At 36.5% G+C, this 19,448-nt stretch overlaps 1 protein-coding gene across 13 annotated transcripts in view; it reads left to right on the top strand.

The window, feature by feature from the left end:
* CSNK1G1 (casein kinase 1 gamma 1) overlaps nt 1-19,448 on the top strand; it is a 248,881-nt gene that overhangs the window by 212,840 nt on the left and 16,593 nt on the right. For 9 of the 13 annotated variants that reach the window (XM_043983281.1, XM_043983280.1, XM_043983278.1 and 6 more), the window contains 6 exons: nt 1,947-2,098; nt 4,020-4,254; nt 8,530-8,615; nt 10,569-10,653; nt 10,959-11,107; nt 11,737-11,844. In XM_043983281.1, the coding sequence (XP_043839216.1) occupies nt 1,947-2,098; nt 4,020-4,254; nt 8,530-8,615; nt 10,569-10,653; nt 10,959-11,107; nt 11,737-11,844 (815 nt within the window). The remainder of the gene's footprint in view (nt 1-1,946; nt 2,099-4,019; nt 4,255-8,529; nt 8,616-10,568; nt 10,654-10,958; nt 11,108-11,736; nt 11,845-19,448) is intronic. The other 4 variants (XM_043983282.1, XM_043983279.1, XM_043983275.1 and 1 more) reach the window with 1 other exon arrangement.

Raw genomic sequence — 19,448 nt, 5'->3', positions numbered from 1 at the left:
TGGAATAGTGAGTTGAAAGTTAAAGACATTTTGATCACTTTATTTACATAATTCCCCATTGCTTTCTAAAATGGTTATACCAATTTACAGTTCCTCTAGGAATGCTCTGGTGTACCAGTATTCCCACAACTTGCTCAACATTAATTATTCTCATCTTTTGCCATCTTTGCCAATTTGCAGGGTTATGAGATGAAACCTCAAGGCTATTTCAATTTGTACTGTTCTGATTATTAATGATTTGGACCATTCTTTCAAATGGTTGTTAAGTTTCAGGTGATCAGAAATATTGTTTTTTGCATATATGTCTTGTTTTTTTAAGAACACATCTCCTACCCATATTTTTATATGATCTGTTTCTATTTTTAATATTATGGTTACATACCCATTTATAATCTGTTGTGGGAAATGTTGTACAGTGATATTCTTTGGCTGATTTCTCCCGGGCTACATTGTAGTTTTCTCAGGAGTTTTTATCAAATAGACACTTCTTTTTAAAATAATTTATATTGGGGGAAGCTAGGTGGCACAGTGGATGGAGCACCAGCCCTGGATTCAGAAGGACCTGAGTTTAAATCTGGCCTCAGATACTTGACACTTAATACCTGTGTGACCTTTGGCAAGTCACTTAACCCTCATTGTCCCACCCCCCAAAAAAGAATAATGTATATTTTCCAGATTTTTTGAACACTGGTTTATTGAGTTAAATTGTTTCTGATTCTTCCATGTCTAGTCCTTTCCATTAATCTTTCTCTGTACCCTTTAATCAATGCTAATTTTGGGGGGTGGGAAGGGCAATGAGGATTAAGTGACTTACCCCAGGTCACACAGCTACTAAGTGTCAAGTGTCTGAGACTGGATTTGAACTCAGGTCCTCCTGAATCCAGGGCTGATGCTTTATCCACTGTGCCACCTACTTGCCCCTGCTGAATTGTTTTAATGACTTCTGCTTTATGATATAGTTTGAGATCTAGATGTGCTATTCCCACTTTATCCCTACCTCTTTTCATCATTTCCCTTGATAGTTTACATTATTTTATAGAATTCTATAAAGCATCCCCTTGGTAATTGTATTGTCATAGCAATAAAAGTGCTAATTAGCTTTGGTAGTATTGTCATTTTTATTGTATTGGCATAGCCCACTCAAAAGCACTGAATTTTCCTCCAATTATTTAAGTAGTTGGAGGCCATATAGTTTGAAAATGTTCTGTTGTCTTATCTATACACTGTGGAGGAAACTCCTATCATGAAAGTGGAAAAGTAGAAATTAGCTTGTGGCTGTGGGTTACAACAAATCTGGTGAAAAGTCCAGCTTTTTGCCTTTCACAATTACTTACAGAAGTCAAACCCTAAGCATCTGTTGATTTGTCTCCAGCAGATAATAAGAGAACAGGAAATACCAACTTCTGTGCTAGAAGAGGCCCTGTTGTCCTGGTGCATGGCCAGAGCAGTAGGCGCTACTACCTCTCCTCTGGAGGGTTTAGTTTGAGCCCTTTGTGGGGCAACAAATGCAAACTGCAAAATGTTTCTTTACCAGCGAGCTTGGGGAGCATCAATGAAACCAGCTGGTGCAGTGTGATCTGTTAGCTTGATCTGAAAAGGTCACTGAGCCATCATTTGACCCTTTTATTATACTGTACTTTAAGGCATCCTTTGGGAAGAATAGTTTATTCTATGAGCTGATAATGGATGATGGATAATTATCTGTTCTGTATAGAACTGGGAATGTACTTGGTGCTCAGGTATTATAACTGACCATTCCTACATCCCAACACCATCTCTAGTTAGTTTGAATTGAAACTCAACTTCTCTCCTAAGAATCATGGAAGAAAATGGAAATAAATCTCATCCTAAAGACTATAAGGTCATTATCCCTGTTGAATTCAGGCCAATGTTGCCAGGTGTTTTGATTTTTAATTTGCTTTAATCTCTTTCTCCCTCAATTTTAGCTGAAGGCCTACCCCAAGTATATTATTTTGGGCCATGTGGGAAATACAATGCCATGGTACTGGAGCTTCTTGGCCCTAGCTTGGAGGACTTGTTTGACCTCTGTGACCGAACGTTTACTTTGAAGACTGTGTTAATGATAGCCATCCAGTTGGTAAGTAAAGACTGTGGTGATGGAGTTTGCAACTGTATCTAAGCCTTTCATGTATTTATGTGTGTATATATGTGTTTACATATATGGATATATATGTATGTTTATATATACCTATATGTATATAAAACCATGTTTCCAGACTGTGTATTAACTAGGAATGATTCATCGAGTAGTATCTGACTTTTCATATTTTTTTTTCCATTCTAGGAAGCTTCCAGGGACATCAGATTTAAACAAAGAAAAATAACACCAGGCCTATATTTCCAAACCCAAATTTATAAATACTCTAATACATAAAAACAATCTTCACCTTGTGCAATATCCCATCTTTAAAAGTGAAGCAAATAATTTAGAGAAAAGAGTATAATTCTTGAAATCATTTAGTCAAAACTGATTTACTTAATGACTTACTTATAGATTTTTAACACATGGTAATAAGTTTTCCATTTGGTTGGCTTCATGAAAAGACATGAGATACAACACACTGAGCAGCTGTTGCAGGGTCTGAGGCAACATAAGGGAGATTCTACCGTGATGAAAAGTCTATTCTTGCCTCCTTTCACAGCAGAGATTGCCATAGTTGTAGAGGCTGGTTGTTTAGTTCTTGAAAAAAGAAAGTACTTCAATTTAGAAACTGAAACCAATTTAAGGATCAAATGAATAATTTCCATAAGACTGTCCATCCGTTAGAAAAAGATGTAGATATGATTATTTATCAACAAATGGTCACATGTAATAGGCAAGACTTAAACTAAAGAAATCTTTCCTGTCTTCTCAGCCTAAAATTCAGATAGCTAAAATCCTATAGCTTTCATCAATGATTAGAAAAGCCTATGTAAATATAAATCTTTTTTACAAAGATAATAATAGTAACATGACTAAAAGCTCACTTTTACATATCACCTTGTGCTTTACAAAGTACTTATAACAATTTTGTGAAGTAGTTAGTACATGTATTGTTATCTCCATTTAAAAAATTTTTTAGATGATAGTTTCATGATTCACCATTTCTGCATTATGTTTACTTTAGCACTATAAAATCTTTACTTTTTAAGATAGAAATAGAAAAAGATTGAGTTTTAGGTTTGAAACATTTATTGGCATATGCTTTATTTTTTCTAGTATGTATGTTTTGAATCGTGTAGTTAGTATTGGTGGTAAATAGCAGAATGGACAAACAGCTTTCCATTTTAATTTCTGAACTGCAGGCAGTAGCCACTAAAGGATTTCTAATCATTTTATGAGGGGAAATTATTTTGCATTTTCCTTTAGTCTTGGTAACACCTGTGGATTAGGAGTGGTACTGACAGTATGTGGGATGGGACGGCAGTGTCCTGCTAAAAGGAAACAGCATGGTCATCATAGTGAGTAGTATTAAATTTAGAGTCAGGAAGCATGAATTTTAATTGCTGCTCAGTAACTTTGTGACCTTGAATAAGTAACTTACCCTCTCTACCTCAGTTTCTTCATCTGTAAAATTAAGGGTTTGAATTAAATGGTTTCTAAGGTCTCTTCTCCCTCTTACATTCTATGATTCCCCACTAGCATACTTAGAACACTGTTGCAGAGGGGGATACATGACAGTGGCTGTTGGCTTATAGATATACCAGGCAAGGTTCCAAGATCTGCTGATTAATTCTGATCTACCAGACACCTGCACTAAGATATCTGGGACTCAGTTGTTGGCCATGAATCTTAAGTAAAGTATATATTAAAGTAAATACAAACAGAATCTAAGCCATTTGTGAATTTTTTGAATCATTTTCCAAATAAGTTTGTGATCTGGAAAGAATTAAACTTTTACTTCTTCCTTTCTTGTGTGATTTTTTTTTTCTTTTGGAGGAGGAGTTGTTTTCAGAAATGCAGTTATAGAGACGTGGGAATATTTCTCAATAACCAAGGTTTTTTTACCTTCTTTTAGATTTCTCGAATGGAATATGTGCACTCAAAGAACCTCATTTATCGAGATGTCAAGCCAGAGAACTTCCTGATTGGCCGACAAGGCAACAAGAAGGAGCATGTTATACACATTATAGACTTTGGCCTGGCCAAGGAATACATTGACCCTGAAACCAAAAAACATATACCATACAGGGAACACAAGAGTTTAACTGGAACAGCAAGATATATGTCCATCAATACCCATCTTGGCAAAGGTGTGTTCAGTTTTCTTCCAGAAAGGGACAGTTCACTAAAAACAAATATTCATTTCTATACCACTTTTCCATCTTTGATATCATCATGTATTTCAAGTCTCAATTCTTACTGTTTTGTGGGATAATTTTTTTTTACATTTTCTGAAACCAAGGCAGTAAATTACTGACTTTCAAGACCTCATATAGAATAAGATATTGTTAGACCACTAAATGAGTTAGACTGTTTTCATGTGCTAAGATAATAATTTTTGTTATTTTATTATGTAAAGTGTAATGACATTTGACTGGAATCATTTAATTAATGATTTTTGCAGTTACATCTCTGGGCATCTATGTGAATGTAAGAATAGGTCCTTACTAGGGCTAATTCCACACCAGGAAAGAACTATTAGCCAAATCATGCATTATGTTTTTGTTTATACTACTTTTACCAGGTTAATTCCTTCAGCCTTAGTCTGGATTATGGGTATTAGTCAATATAAATTTATTTGCTATTCCTCAAGTACTTGCATTTCTACTAATCATGCTAGAAGACCTTACTTAGTAATTAGCCTATAACATACATATAAAAAACTTCATCTACTATTACACCTTCAGGTGTAATAACTATATTGTCTGAATATGTTAGTTTTATTACAAAATAGTTTTCAAAATATAACTATAATAAAGGAATATTTTAATATATTCCCTTTTCTGAGGAACTTCAGAGAATTTAATTTGTTGAATATGGATTTGTGCTTTTGATGTAATCTGTAGAATAGTAGCAAGTCCACAAAGTTGTCAATGAGTAAAAAACATTGGTATGTTCAGATTTCGTTTCTAGTGGTTCGGGAGATTTTGAAAACAATGCGGCACCACTTACATTAAAATCTAGTGTGATGGGGGCAGCTAGTTGGCACAGTTGGATAAAGTACTGGCCCTGAATTCAGGAGGACCTGAGTTCAAATCTGGCCTCAGACACATAATACTTACTAGCTGAGTGACACTGGGTAAGTCACTTAACCCTCATTACCCAACGCCCCCCCCCCCCAAAAAAAAGGAAAGGAAATCTAGTGTGATAGAAATATTTTCTCAGTTTTTAGAAACAAATCCTGATTTGGCTAAATATTAAAAGTAAAGAATTGGGCAAGATATGCCTTATTGAAACATTCAGTTTCTCTTCTTAGAGATAAATCTTACATGGCTTTAAAAGATAATAGATAATACAATCATTTGCTTAAGTGCTACTGACAATCCTCTCTGTGTACATTTTTTTTTCCTATGTGATATATTATTTTATATCTTGGAGGTAAGTGTCTAATGTTACCCTCCAGCACTAGGCAATCTTCTCTTGATTTTATAACTCCATTGGTGATGGGCAGGGACACTCAGGGAACACTAAAACAAGTGGTATATAGTGTTATGTTATTTTGGAGTCAGAGTAGCCCCCTTAAATCATTATTGTCACTTGTTGCTGGATAAAGGCTAGAAAGGATTATGTCTCTAATCAGAGTTTGGCATTGGTCAAATTGTGTCTAGTATACTGTAAGGAATAGACATGTCTTTGGCATGTGTCCAGTAGAATGTATTTTGTACCTTGAATCTGAGTATGTTTAACAAGATTTCACGTGTGTGTGTGTGTGTGTGTGTGTGTGTGTGTGTGTGTGTGTGTGTGTGTCTAGGAAGGGAGTGAGGGGTTGTGGCCTCGAAGGTATCCAGTTTGCTATCAACATCACATTAAATACCTTCTCTAATAATTAGTTAATGAGGGGCAGCTAGGTGGCACAGTGGATAGAGCACCAGCCCTGGAGTCAGGAGTACCTCGGTTCAAATCCAGCCTCAGGCACTTAACACTTACTAGCTGTGTGACCCTGGGCAAGTCACTTAATCCCAATTGCCTCACTAAAAAACAAAACAAAAAACAAATAATTAGTTAATGAAACTCTGGTCATGAAAGAACAACCTTCTTTCATGAGTCTCAAAGACCAAATCACATAATCTGTTTTTCTCTCTAAAAGACAGGTGATATCTAAATTTGGGGAATGTTTGTACCTTGAAAGCAAGCACAGCTTTTCAAGTGTTTGAAAGCAGTCCTATGTGAAATTACATGAAACTTTGATTGTCCTGAAATAATTCATGGGTCACTGGTCTTGGAACTCATCCTCACTGATAATGAAAATGACCCACATGAATCATATGTGAAAGGAAATAATGGAAATTAACATTGATTTAGCTTTACTTTTTACAATTATCTTGAAGGCATCATTGCTTCTAAAGCCCAGTGTCTCAATTCATGCCAGTATTTAAAGATAACAGGCATATTTCTGGGTTTGACATAAGCTTACAAAAGTTTTTGAGGCAGCCTGTCTATCTAGAAAGGGAGAATAGTTGATGTTTTTGTTTGAGTAAGGTAGCTATTGGTGTCCCCAGTCCATTATAATAATTTAGAGAATTGTGCCCCCTAGAGTACCATAGTAAACTGCAATCATTTCCTGATGAATTTTTACTGCATAGGGGCCTCTTTTTAAGGGAAGTGAATGTGAAAACAGAGAAGCAATGAACAGTTATGATACAACATAAGAGGCTACAGGAAGAGCCTTTGCTAAAAACCTTACCCCACTCTGTTTTTTCTTCCATGAGTTTGTAGGCTTTTCATCTCTTCTTCTTTAAGCCCTGTTTTAGACTTTAATTTTGTGAGCAGTATTTTGTTTTGTTTTTAGCCATATAAAATATTTCCTTGTATACTTCATCCTGGCCCCAGAGGCAAAAGCACCTGATTCAGGTATGAGTTGAATTGGATATCTTCTGAGATCACTTTCCATTCTGAGAATCATTCTTTATGATCCAGTCTATTCTTTTTATAAAAACTGGTTTCAATTGATTGGTGGCTACCTTTTTTTTGGTCTCCTTATTTGTGTCATAAAAATACATAACAGGGGCAGCTAGGTGGCACAGTGGATAAAGTTCTGGCTCTGGAGTCAGGAGGACCTGAGTTCAAATCCAGGCTCAGACACTTGACATTTACTAGCTATGTGACTCTGGGCAAGTCACTTAGCCCTCATTGCCCAGCAGAAAAACAAACAAATACATACATAACCGTACTCCCCTAATGTCAATTAAAACCTTTCAAAAGACATCATCCTAAGCACCATTTTTAAAGCCTATTTCTCTGTGTATAGTTATACTTATTTGTTTTTCTGTTCCAATTCCACATAATGAGAAACTATGGTCAAGTCTGCTGTCTCTATATCCTGGGTTGCTTGACTGGCTTATCCAACCTACCTGTATCAGATTATCGGGTTAAATATTTAAGTATAGCTCAAACTAGCTCTCAGTTTTACTCTTGTAGTTTCTTTTCATATAACCTAGAGACTTTCATAAACGTGAGAGGTTTGATATAAATAGTATTCTGAAATTAGAATTTAATAAAGCTGTTAGTTTAATTGACTACTGGAATTGTAATGTCAGTATATTTGAGAAATTAATGTAGTATATACATATACTCATTTTGCCATTTCATTTGTTCCCCTTCCTCTTTCTATCTACACTCTCAAAAAAACAAACCTTTAAAATTTAAAAGTTTGTTTTAGTTGATAAACTTCCAGAGAGCAGTGTCTCTGTTTGCTTTTAAATTACCATGTCTAAGGGGCAGTTAGATGGCGCAGTGGATAAAGTACTGGCCCTAGATTCAGGAGGATCTGAGTTCAAATCTGACCTCAGACACTTGACACTTGCTAGCTGTGTGATCCTGGGCAAGTCACTTAACCCTCATTGCCCCGAAAAAATAAATAAATAAGTTAATTAATTAATTCCCATGTCTGTATAGGACACGTTAATAAATATTACATGATACTCTAAAGTAATTTAGGGGCAGTATATATACATAGATATATACATAGATATACACATACACACATATATATGAGTGGAACAGATTTTAATCACATGAGCTGCCCATATAAAACTGATAGAAAATTTTAAAGTACTCTGATGAATAAAAAAGTTAAATACTGTTTTAGGAGTAATCATTCTTTTATTGCCTTGAAAATTTAGGATTCATTGGTTTGGGCTACTTTCTAGTTTTGCATTTGCTACATGGGATTTACTTGCCAATGACAGCTCTAGACAAAGGAATATGTACATGTTACTATGATCTAAAATATTGTCCCCAGATATAAAAAGAATTAGTAAAAAGAGCTTTTCCACAGCAAAATGGTTTTTAGGGAACTACTGGTTGTGATTCCAGTTTTGCTTTAATAGCTGCAATTCTATTGTTTGATCTGTTTTACCTTTTAGAGCAAAGCCGAAGGGATGATTTGGAAGCCTTAGGCCATATGTTCATGTATTTCCTTCGAGGCAGCTTACCCTGGCAAGGACTCAAGGTATATGTGAAAAAAATAATAATAATTTAGGATTTTGTTTCTGTACTCATTTGCTAATTTGCAGGTGACTATGTTGATTGCTATTATAATTACAAAGTGGAAGATTGCCTAAAGAAATAGAACCAGGAGCAATTTGCCTTTGATTCATTATTTTTAAATGTTCACTGAGTATTGACTCCTGAGAATTCTTTCCCTTTTAGAAATCCATTTTACTAGAGTAAGTACTCCCCCTACTTCCAACATACTTTATTAATTTTTAAAGAATCTTTCTCTTCTACCCTTAATTATGCTTTTCTGTCACTACTATGCCTTCTTCACTACCATTGGGTGGCAGAAAGAATGTTCCTTACAAGTAGATGCCAGCAGCTGCTCTGCCTTTTGCAGGGAAGGACTTCCTCTGAAGGAATCAAAAGAATTTGCTCCTCCATTGTGGATTAAAGACCTTACGGAGGAAAATGAAAGTTGAGAGTTAAACAGTGTTATTTAGTTTTACTTACTGATACATTTCTGAGAGGAAAAGCAGAATGACATAGTGAATAGAGGGCTAGTCTGGGATTAAAGAAGACCTGGGCAAGTCACCTAACTTCTCAGTGCCTTGAGCAACACTCAGATACTAAAAGCACAGACTTAGAATGTCAGTCTGTTTTGATCCAATTCCCTTACACCAGTTTAATTACAGATCAAGATCAAAACAAATGTATGTGCATGTTTTCTGTCCTTCTTCATGAATCATTCTATTCTTATTCATCCTTCCTTAGCTTCAAGTGTTTATACAGTATTTTATGTCTCAGTTATATAGAATTCAGAAGAACTGAGTGTTAGTTTGGTTTGCTCAGGTATGTGATCCTAGGACTCACCTGCCTGGGCCTCGGTTTCATAGAGTTGGAACCTTAGAAATCATCTTGCCTAGCTTCCTAATTTTAGATGAGGAAATTGAGGCTAAATAATTGAGACATAAAAATACTAAACTAATATTTAGAGCCAAGGTAAGATGCATGAGCATGATTCGTGAGGAATGGCAAACATAATCAGAATTTGCAAGTCAGTAAATCTAAATAACAGTGTTTCATCTTGATAGCTGTCATTTTCACAATAGTTTTCAAATAGTTTGAGGTCTTTTACAGCTTTAAGAATGTCAAATTCATTTTTTAACTCTTACAAATACATTTTTTTCTTTTGCCTCGACTCTAAATTCAAGAACCATTTTTAACAGTTCTAGACCTGGAATTCTTCCAATTCATCTTAGAGTAGTACCATTGCTTAAAAGTGAATGGAATATTCTTGGTATGGTCTCACAAGAACCATATTGAGGGCCTGCTCTGGATCATATCTGAGATACATTAAATTTCTCTGCCTACATACCCCTAATAAGCCTCACCTCCAGATGCTTTAAGATATTATAAAACCAGCACTAGCCCTAGTTTGTGGATATTCTCATACCCAGATTCATCTTTTGCTTTTCCCCTCCCCCTCCCGCCATGGATTGTGATACTAAAAGTGTTTATATATACCTTTATTTTATTTCTACCCAGGTCTCTAAAAGATTTTCAGTAAAACCATATATATGTGTATACTTCTGTTCTTGAGTTGATAAAAATTGTATGTGATTTAATCAGTATTAAACACCAATAGCAGCAGAGTTCCAATCTCATGCAAATTTGGAAATGTTTAAATAAAATTCTTACTCAGTGCTCTTAATCCATTTAATAGTGCTTATGTCTCTGACTAGACTACTAAATACATTTTGCAAATAAAGTTTTTCTGAGCAAAGTAGATGTTTTATTCACTGCTAAATATGCCTGTTTGCTGATTTGGATGTAGGGGCACAGAGAGGAAATTGAGTCTGCTTAACAAAAACTTCTAGTTTGAGCAAAACCAGCATTACTTCTCCAAATCTATTAAATGTCTCATTGTCAGTACCTATTTCCAGTTATTTTACTTTGTTCCCTGTAGGCTGATACATTGAAAGAAAGGTATCAGAAGATCGGAGACACCAAAAGGAATACTCCAATTGAAACTCTCTGTGAGAACTTTCCAGGTAAAGCCCTTTTAGAGTTTTCTTTGAGGTGTGTGCCTGTTAGTGATGTGAAGTGGATTAATTTTTATCTTTTTGAAATGACTAATTCTGGTTGGGTGGATATGAAGGTACCATATGATTACTTTCTTGAAGAACTTTCAAGGTAGTACATAATTCTTGCCAGACCAATAGGAAGAAGACATAACTTATAACCATTTCTTTCAGATAACTCAAGGTAAATTTTTTTAGTTCCATTTAGTACTTGAAGAAATTTATGCAGAAAATGTACTTTTTTCATTCTGATGTTCTAATTCCTTTCCCAACAGAAGAGATGGCAACATACCTTCGATATGTCAGGCGATTAGATTTCTTTGAGAAACCAGACTATGATTACTTACGGACACTCTTTACAGAGCTCTTTGAAAGGAAAGGCTACACCTTTGACTATGCCTATGACTGGGTTGGAAGGCCAATTGTAAGTATCTTCTCCCATCAAGTAGTCCTTTCTTATTCTTAGACCAACACTCACTCTTACACCTGCTACTATTCCTGTTTAAATTTTTTAGAAAAATAATTGCCTTGAATATAGATACTGAATTTATCAACTCCTTTAGTTTGATTCCACAGTCTGCTCTCAGAGGTAGAAAGCAAGAATAACTTTGCTATACAGTGTTAAGACATTAATAAGTATTTTAAGGGAAGTTTGGGTCATATGCTTCAAAAGTTGACATTGTATATGACTTAAGGTACCTGGAATTTCAGAAAATAGATGGACTTTATACCACAGAAAGCTCCTTTTTCAGAAAAATCTCAGAATTTGCTTCTCTAGCAGTGAGAAAACATATTGCCCTACAGACCTTGAGCATGCTTAATATATACTATACCAGGCTTTTTGAAAAGACATTTTAAATATGAATTAAATACTCACATTGAGGACTAGGGGCCAATGTGGACCATGGTATTTTTTATGAAAGGGAAAACTGAAGATACAGCCTCATCACCAAGTTTCCATTTGCAAAATAACAATATTTTAATTGTCGGTTACAAGAGGAAGAGAATCAGACTGATTTTTACTATTTGGTTTTTTGTTTGTTTTTTTTCCAGCCTACTCCAGTAGGGTCAGTTCATGTAGATTCTGGTACATCTGCAATAACCAGAGAAAGCCACGCACACAGGGAACGGCCATCCCAACAACAACCTCTTCGAAACCAGGTCTGTGACTCCTTCCTGTTCTTTCTACTGTTCTTCTAAGTACTAAAAGCCAACTTCTCCTGCATTTGTTTCTTAAAAATAAAAGTACATGTTCTGAAAGAGCAGGCACAAAGTCATTGGGTTTATTGGCAGTTCCTCCTGTCACAGTGATTTGGGTACCATACTAGTTTTTTCCAGGGAGTTCATAAATATCTTGGGTTATGACCTAATGCGATATACTAATGCACAAAACCCTAGAAACTTCTCTTCCAGAATTTACAAGCTGAGAGTATCCATTATTTGAACCTGAAGTGACTCTGAGGCAAGTGAAGGAGAACTCGTCTAGAGCTATCAGTTGGCTCCCTGTAGACCTGATGTTTTGTTTTGTTTTGTTTTTAAAGAATTTCAGGCAAGCAGTTTGATTCAGTACCTATCAAAGAGTTCTACATTATACAGAGATGATGAGGGGATTTCCTTGCTTGCCAGTTAGTCATGATTTTTAATGAACTTTTCAAGAACCTCCTAATTGCTTAGAACCCATTTCTAAATGTGGAGAGGAAATCTAGCCAGGTACTTCTTGGAGATAAATTTGGATTCCCAGCTGACTTGAATAGTCAGTTTATTCTTTAAGTGGGGCAGTCTGGTGTGAAGTTGGGCTTGGCTTTATCAGGCTTTCTGTCATGACACACAGTCCACATCTTTCTATATTTTTTATTGCTTGGAAGAATGGTGGATCACTTAAATGGTCCCACTGGAGGAATGGAATAATCTGATCACATAATACTTTTTCAGGTTTTTGGATTCTCTTGGTGTGACATGAATGTTTTTTCTTGCAAAATCTTTTTCATTTGTTTAAAATTGCAATCAGTATCATTTATATGTAACTAATGAAAGGGGGGGGTTGCGGTAGGTGGAAATTTGGATTGATTCAGTAAAACTAATAAGGTGAAAGTGTTATGGTTGTTAGTGTTGCTTCAAGTGAGGTGTTTTTGCCAGTGCCTGTAATTATGTAGGAAATTATTATCGGCTGAACAGAAGGCTTCTTTCTAAACATTTGTGACTTAGAGATTTACTTTTTGGATTACTTTTTTTAGGTTTATAGGTGTCCTTGAAGCCTTTCTAATGTTGTAAAGCTTACACTTCACTGGCATAGCCATCCACAGTCCAGGGTTTATAGTATCATATAACTGCCATGGGATTGGAATTTCCCACAATAACATGACATTTACCCTACCTTCCACCAGACAGGTACATCCTTGCTGAGTGAAGTTCTCTTTGCTATGTAGTGCATAGATCTCTGGTACTAAAGTTTTTACACTCTGGCACTGTAACTATAATATTAACTTTTAATTATTAAATTATAAAAGCTTCTGAAATTGCTTATCAGCCCAACTGCCTCTGCCTTCAGACATCTAAATGAAGACCATATGCTATATGTCCTACTTTGTAGGTAGACCGTGTATTCAGCCTTCAAGACTAGCAGTACTTCTTACTAATCTTAGCCATCATAAGTATATATGATGGGGGTCATCTAGGTGGCGCAGTGGATAAAGCACCGGCCCTGGATTCAGGAGTACCTGAGTTCAAATTTGGCCTCAGATACTTAACACTTACTAGCTGTGTGACCCTGGGCAAGTCACTTAACCCTCATTGCCCCTAAAAAAAAAAAAGTATATATGATGGAGAGGTGATTTCTGAAGTGGATCCTTACTAAGCATGGAACAGTTGTTTGGTAGAAGATCAAATGGTAGTGGTAGGGGCTTGATTTGTATTCAAGATAAGATTTGGCAAAGAGTCCAGCTCTCGTTCTCCTGTTATCATGTGACCTAAGACAAGTTGTTTAATCTTTCTGTACCTGGGGTTTTAAAAAATCTATATTATAAAGGTGTAACTGTAGGCAACCTCCAGGGGCCATTCTAGAGTCTAACTTGTCCAGGAAGCAACAGTATATGTATTTTAAAATATGATTTAAAAATTTTTTTCTACTTCATTTCATGGAAAATTATTCCACTGTGCAGATAGCAGTGTCTGACCAGCAAAGCCAGGACTGCCTACTAAGTATAAAGGACATAAATAATCTGGGACCCCCTGTAAAGTGCTCAGGTGGCCATATTGGTTTCTCTTTTCTGACCTTGATGAAAATCTTCATTAGCAACCGTTACAAAATGAATTACACTGTGTACTTCAGTTTACGGTTTTAAATTGTAGTTGTGTTGAGTTGTGTGGAGTTTGGTTCTTGATTATAATTACAAATCCAAAATGTTATGTTGGAGGCCCATTATCTTTAGCATTTTAGATAACATGCTCTAAGAACAAATACAGTAGTCTTAATAGCATTACCCATGTTGGGACAGCTAGGTGGCACAGTGGATAAAGCACCAGCCCTGGATTCAGGAGGACCTGAGTTCAAATTCGGCCTCAGACACTTGACACTTACTAGCTATGTGACCTTGGGCAAGTCACTTAACCCTCATTGCTCCACAAAAAAAGGCAAAAAAAAATAGTATTACACACATGTACTTTTCAACTCCCTCGTTTTGGGGGTAATCTCAATCTCAATATGCACATATGCATTTATATTTATATATATATATATATATATATATATATATATATATATACACATACATACATACACACACACACACACACACACACACACACACACACACACAGAGTTGAATAGTTTCACCTAAGCAGCTAATTATCCTTATAAATACAATGCAAGCTATTTTTCAGGATATTGATTTTGTTAAAATAGAGAAGGAAAATTAAATCATAAGTTTGGAAGGAGTGACTGTACCTGATAGCTGGGTTCATTCACAAACATCCTGACATGGGTTATCTTTTCCATCATTTGGCCCTATACCTCTTCCTCATTATTTCCTTAAGTCTTACCTTAGAAGTTGTTAATGCCAGCCAGGATTCCAGCCTGACTAGTGTCAAAAAAATCTACTGTTAGTGCTGCTCTGCTCATCAGGAAGATGGTCAAAATAGTAGTTGCAATAATCTTCTATTAGGCAAGCCCTTCTTAGTATTGTCTGACTGTATCACTTCTAGAAATGAGTCCTGCCATTTCCCATAAATCCATGAGAATAAATAATAATCACTGTACTGTGCATGATGCATTCCCATATTACAGAATATTATCTACAAAACACACACACACACACACACACACACACACACTCTCACTCTTCCTGCTCTTTGGAACTTTTATTCCATTACACTGAGAGTATATGTTCTCTGTAAGAACATCATGCAGACATTATAAGAAGCACTGTCATGATTAGGTTAAGCTTCCTCTCTCCCCTGTCCTATTTTTGTTTTCCCTTTCTTTTGGTAGGCTAGATGTGGACATCATAGGGGATAATGATTACTCAAATTAGAAGTTTTGCGGGGGAGGTAGGCATTCTCACTCTACCCACCTACCCTGAGAAGGCTTCCTGCATGAGGTGAGATCTGAATAGAATTTGTCTTAACCTAAGGTGAACAGTTTGGGACATTATGATTTATTTTTTTTCCTCCTAATTTCTTTGAAAACAGATATGCTAATCAGTAGATCAGTGGTTCCATTTTGAGATTTGCAACAGTGATACTAGACATCTAGATCTACAATCTATGTTCTTAATGAATTCTATGATATTACTTATCCTTCTTGGCTGGTCCCATGTATGTTTACCCAAGATAAAAGAAAAAGATTTATCTCTCATCCCTACATGTAAGTAAACTCCTGTGGCTTCATCTTGACTTATAAGAGAAGCATAAATCCATAGATCAAGCCAAGAAGGTATCCTAAGAAGTCATGAATTCCTTTCTTTAGAAAGAACCACATTTAAACTCAAATCAGCCCAGTGAGTAGGGGAGGGAAAATCAAATGACAGTGTGTTTTGAAATAGTCATACTCTCAGGAAAAGAGAAAGTTTAAAAAAAAATGTATGTGGACTCCAAAGCACTAGATATGAAATCTGTGGCAAAAACAGCCCCTTCCTTGTCCAGTGCTGCCATGCTTCCTAAAATGGAGTCAGTTTTAAAATCTAAGCTTAGACAGAGATGGAGATGGGGACCAAAATAATGAATAGTTCGGGTAGGTAGTTGGGGTTTTATGTCAACTGGGTACCTTAGTACATTGAGTGATTTTATTTTAAAATGCAGGTTCAGTAGCCTTCAAAAACCAAAAGCTGATTAACTCTCCATTCTCCTTCCTTTTGCAGAGTACCGCTTAGTTCTCAGCGAGGTTCAGGATTTGCTAGTTGAAGGGGCGGACGAGTTTGCTCAGAGATAACTTGCCTCCTTCTGTCCTGTGTAATTTCCTAACGTGCTGTCTGTTGTCTAGTGAGAACACGGACATACAGAACCGACGCCCTCCCCCGTTGCTCACCTCCAGCATAGATCTCAATACAGGATAGGGTTTCTCTTCCTCTCCTTTGGGAACTTAACACTGAGGGGACATTGAAACAAGCAGGTGTGAAAACTGAAATAAAATCCTTTGCCTTAGCTCCTCCTGTTCTATCACCTGGTCACTGCTCCTTCCCTCAGCTCCTAATTCTCTATTCCATATTAAAAGTTTTCTTCTATCTGTGTGCATTTTTTCATTATTTCATTCCTTTGGCAAGTAATGCTAGTGTGTACGATGCAATTTTAAAATTTTATCTTTCCTCCATTTAAAGTAAATGATTTGGCTAAATTGAGAAAAATACTCCCATTTTAGAAGGGGAACCAATTCTATTCGGTTGATCTTTAGATTTAAATTTCCTAAGTTTCCCCATGTTTATCCCTGAGCCTCTCTTTGGCAGTATTCCCTCAGCCCTGACCTACAGTATCTCCTTCTGCTAATGAGGTGAGATAATTTATCCTTAACTAATGCTTCTTTGATGCTGACATTGCCCTTGATTCTGAAATAATCTGCATTTTACTTGTACCTAGAAGCAGACTTCAGAGACTTGGGAAACTAATATGGGAAGAGGCAAGAGGGAACCCAGGGTATTGAGCACCCGAGTCTTCTTCCCATTAAGGCATCCAGGCAGAAAGGAGCAGCCAAGAAGCAGCTTGGGGCAGTGGGACAGGCCTAGAGTCAGAGCCAGGGGCCTCCTGGGGAATCCCAACTCTACCACTCATTGACATGCTGGCCTGTGGGCAAAATGCAAATGAATAGGGCTCCTTTCCTCACCTTACTCTGGGGTATCTCAAAGAGATCTTTTCTGGGGCTGCTCACAAGCAGAGACCTAGTGATTCTGTCTTTAAACTCCTATTCCTCATTTTGCTGTGTTAGTGGCTCTCCTCTCTTGTTGTGGGGTGGACAGCAAGTTTGTTTGTTTGTTTTTTGGTAATCCTCTTACAAATTTGGTGGTAGTGTCCCCTTTTTATTCTCCATAAAGACATGTTCTTACCTAGTTTCTGGCCCATCTCTGGGTATGCTTCTAGCACATCCCTTCTGTTAGGTAGTTAGGTCTGAAATCCTGTCAGAAAATTGTCATTTCATAAAGAGAAACATTGACTTCACAAATCAAGCTCCTTGAAGTTTCAGTGTTTCCAAGGCTATCCTGTCACTTGAAGGTAGAAGAAAAGGGAGAGTTTGAAGTAGAGATTTATAGACTGCTGGTGTGTTGCCTATAGTCTCTCACAAAGTTTTATAGAATTGATATGATTGTCCTCGTAGGACCTGCAGAGTAATGGATCTTGGAAGAGTTCCTTTCAGGTTGTGACCATATATTTTTTTCTTTAAACAAATTTGGTATTTAATTAGGTGTATAGAAATTAGAAATTAGTCCACTACTTTTTGTGCATTTGATATATTACCTGAAGGAAATTCTTTATTTGGCAAGTTTAATTTACCAGGTTTCATGAGCTTCTTAGAACAGACAGATAGGGTAGATCTTGGTTTTATTAGAATATACAAGTCTATAATCTCACCAGCTTAAAAAAAATTCCTTAAAAAATACAGCCTGATACACTAACAGGTTTTTACTTTTAGGGTGTTTTCCTTTTTAGAATATTTTTCATTCTTTCCTTTTCCTCCTATTCCAACAAGATAAAGTGACATTTTACCTAAGCAGTTTGATTAGACAGATTGCTCACTCTTAACCTGTTGGTACTATCCAGTTTCTTGTCTTGGGTGTGTGTGTGTGTGTGTGTGTGTGTGTGTGTGTGTGTGTGTGTGTGTGTGTGTGTATTGTCTGTCTGTCTGTCTGTCTGTAGTTGAAGACAAGCAGTGAGTTCCAGACCACTGTTTAAGTATCAATGGATGGCAAATTTGATATAAAATTGATTGGGTTTTCTTGATAAATATAATCAAAATTATTTCAAAGTGAATTTTGTACTAAAACCCCCCCAGAATTATGGTTCCATTGGCTAGAATAAAAAGAATATTGTTATTTTTCCCTTGCTTCAGGATAGGAGCTCACCTACAGATATTTGGGAGAATTTTTCTCCTTTACAGTGTGTCCAGTTTGTACATTACACCTTCCTCTGGATTTCACTAGTAATAGTATGATGTTTGAGATTGTTATTTTACAGCAAATGTTATGTTTCCTTTGTTCCCTACTTACTATCCAGTGATCCCAGAAGAAAGTCTTCCCTCCCCAAATAAGGTGTTATGAGGTATTGCATTCTTCTAACCCTTTTGATATTAGTGTCCATTTCTTAGCCATATTCTCCATATGCTTTCCATTAGCACTGACTCTGTGTGTGTGTGTGTGTGTGTGTGTGTGTGTTTGAATGGCTGCCTCCTTGTTTCTGTTTTCTTATATCCAGGGTAAAGCAATCATAACTAAAATTTTAAAGTGGGAGGGCATTTGAAGGTATTCCACAGAGTTAATATTGTAAATTTCCTGTTGTGAAATTATATACTCAAAGTGAACCTTTCCAGGTAATAAGATAATGATTTTGCTATAGTGACAGTGAAAGATCTGGAAGTCTAGAAAACTCACTTCCTTAACTCCCCTATTGGTATTGCCTTTCCATTGCTAGCTACTATACTATCTTTTATTTTGGGCAGGGCAGGGGGGGGCGGGAAGGGGGACACATCATCTTCATTGTATTGTCTAGTAGTTAGTTGCTATTCATGTATACCCAGAACTTCCCTAGACATTTAAGAAGGAAAATGAGACAAATATACCTCCAGTCACTTATCCCTAAAAGCATTATATTCATCAATGGGATAGGAGTAGGGGATAGACCTGGAATATCACTGGTCTAAGCAACTCTCAGGTGAGAGAACTCCCTCTACTTAACTAGGTTAAAGTGTAGTTGGGAAATATTAAACAAAACAAAAAAAAATACAATAGAACATATATAATATGATGTTAATATGATTTTCTAAATCATTATGCTACCAGCAGGAGCCTTCTGTACCATTTAGTGGCAGGTTTCTCTTTGAGTTTGACATCACTGGCCTAAAGGCCTGGGAAATTGGGACTTGACCAGAGTCACATGCCCAGCATGAGTCAGAACTGAACCTCGAATCCTGGCTTCAAGACTAGCCTTTTATTTCTCCACACCACACAGTCCTCTCTTTGGCAAATGACTTTCTTTCCACAAACCCTAGATGCAGAACAAATCTTTCTGGGACATGGAAGCTGTAGTAGCCCCAGCAATTTGCCATTACAGTGACAGTAGAACCCTGG

The sequence above is a fragment of the Dromiciops gliroides genome, chromosome 2, assembly GCF_019393635.1.
Source record: "Dromiciops gliroides isolate mDroGli1 chromosome 2, mDroGli1.pri, whole genome shotgun sequence".
Classification (NCBI taxonomy): Eukaryota; Metazoa; Chordata; class Mammalia; order Microbiotheria; family Microbiotheriidae; genus Dromiciops; species Dromiciops gliroides.
The sequence above is the reverse complement of the archived record's forward strand: the minus strand, read 5'-3'. Positions and strand labels throughout refer to the sequence as shown.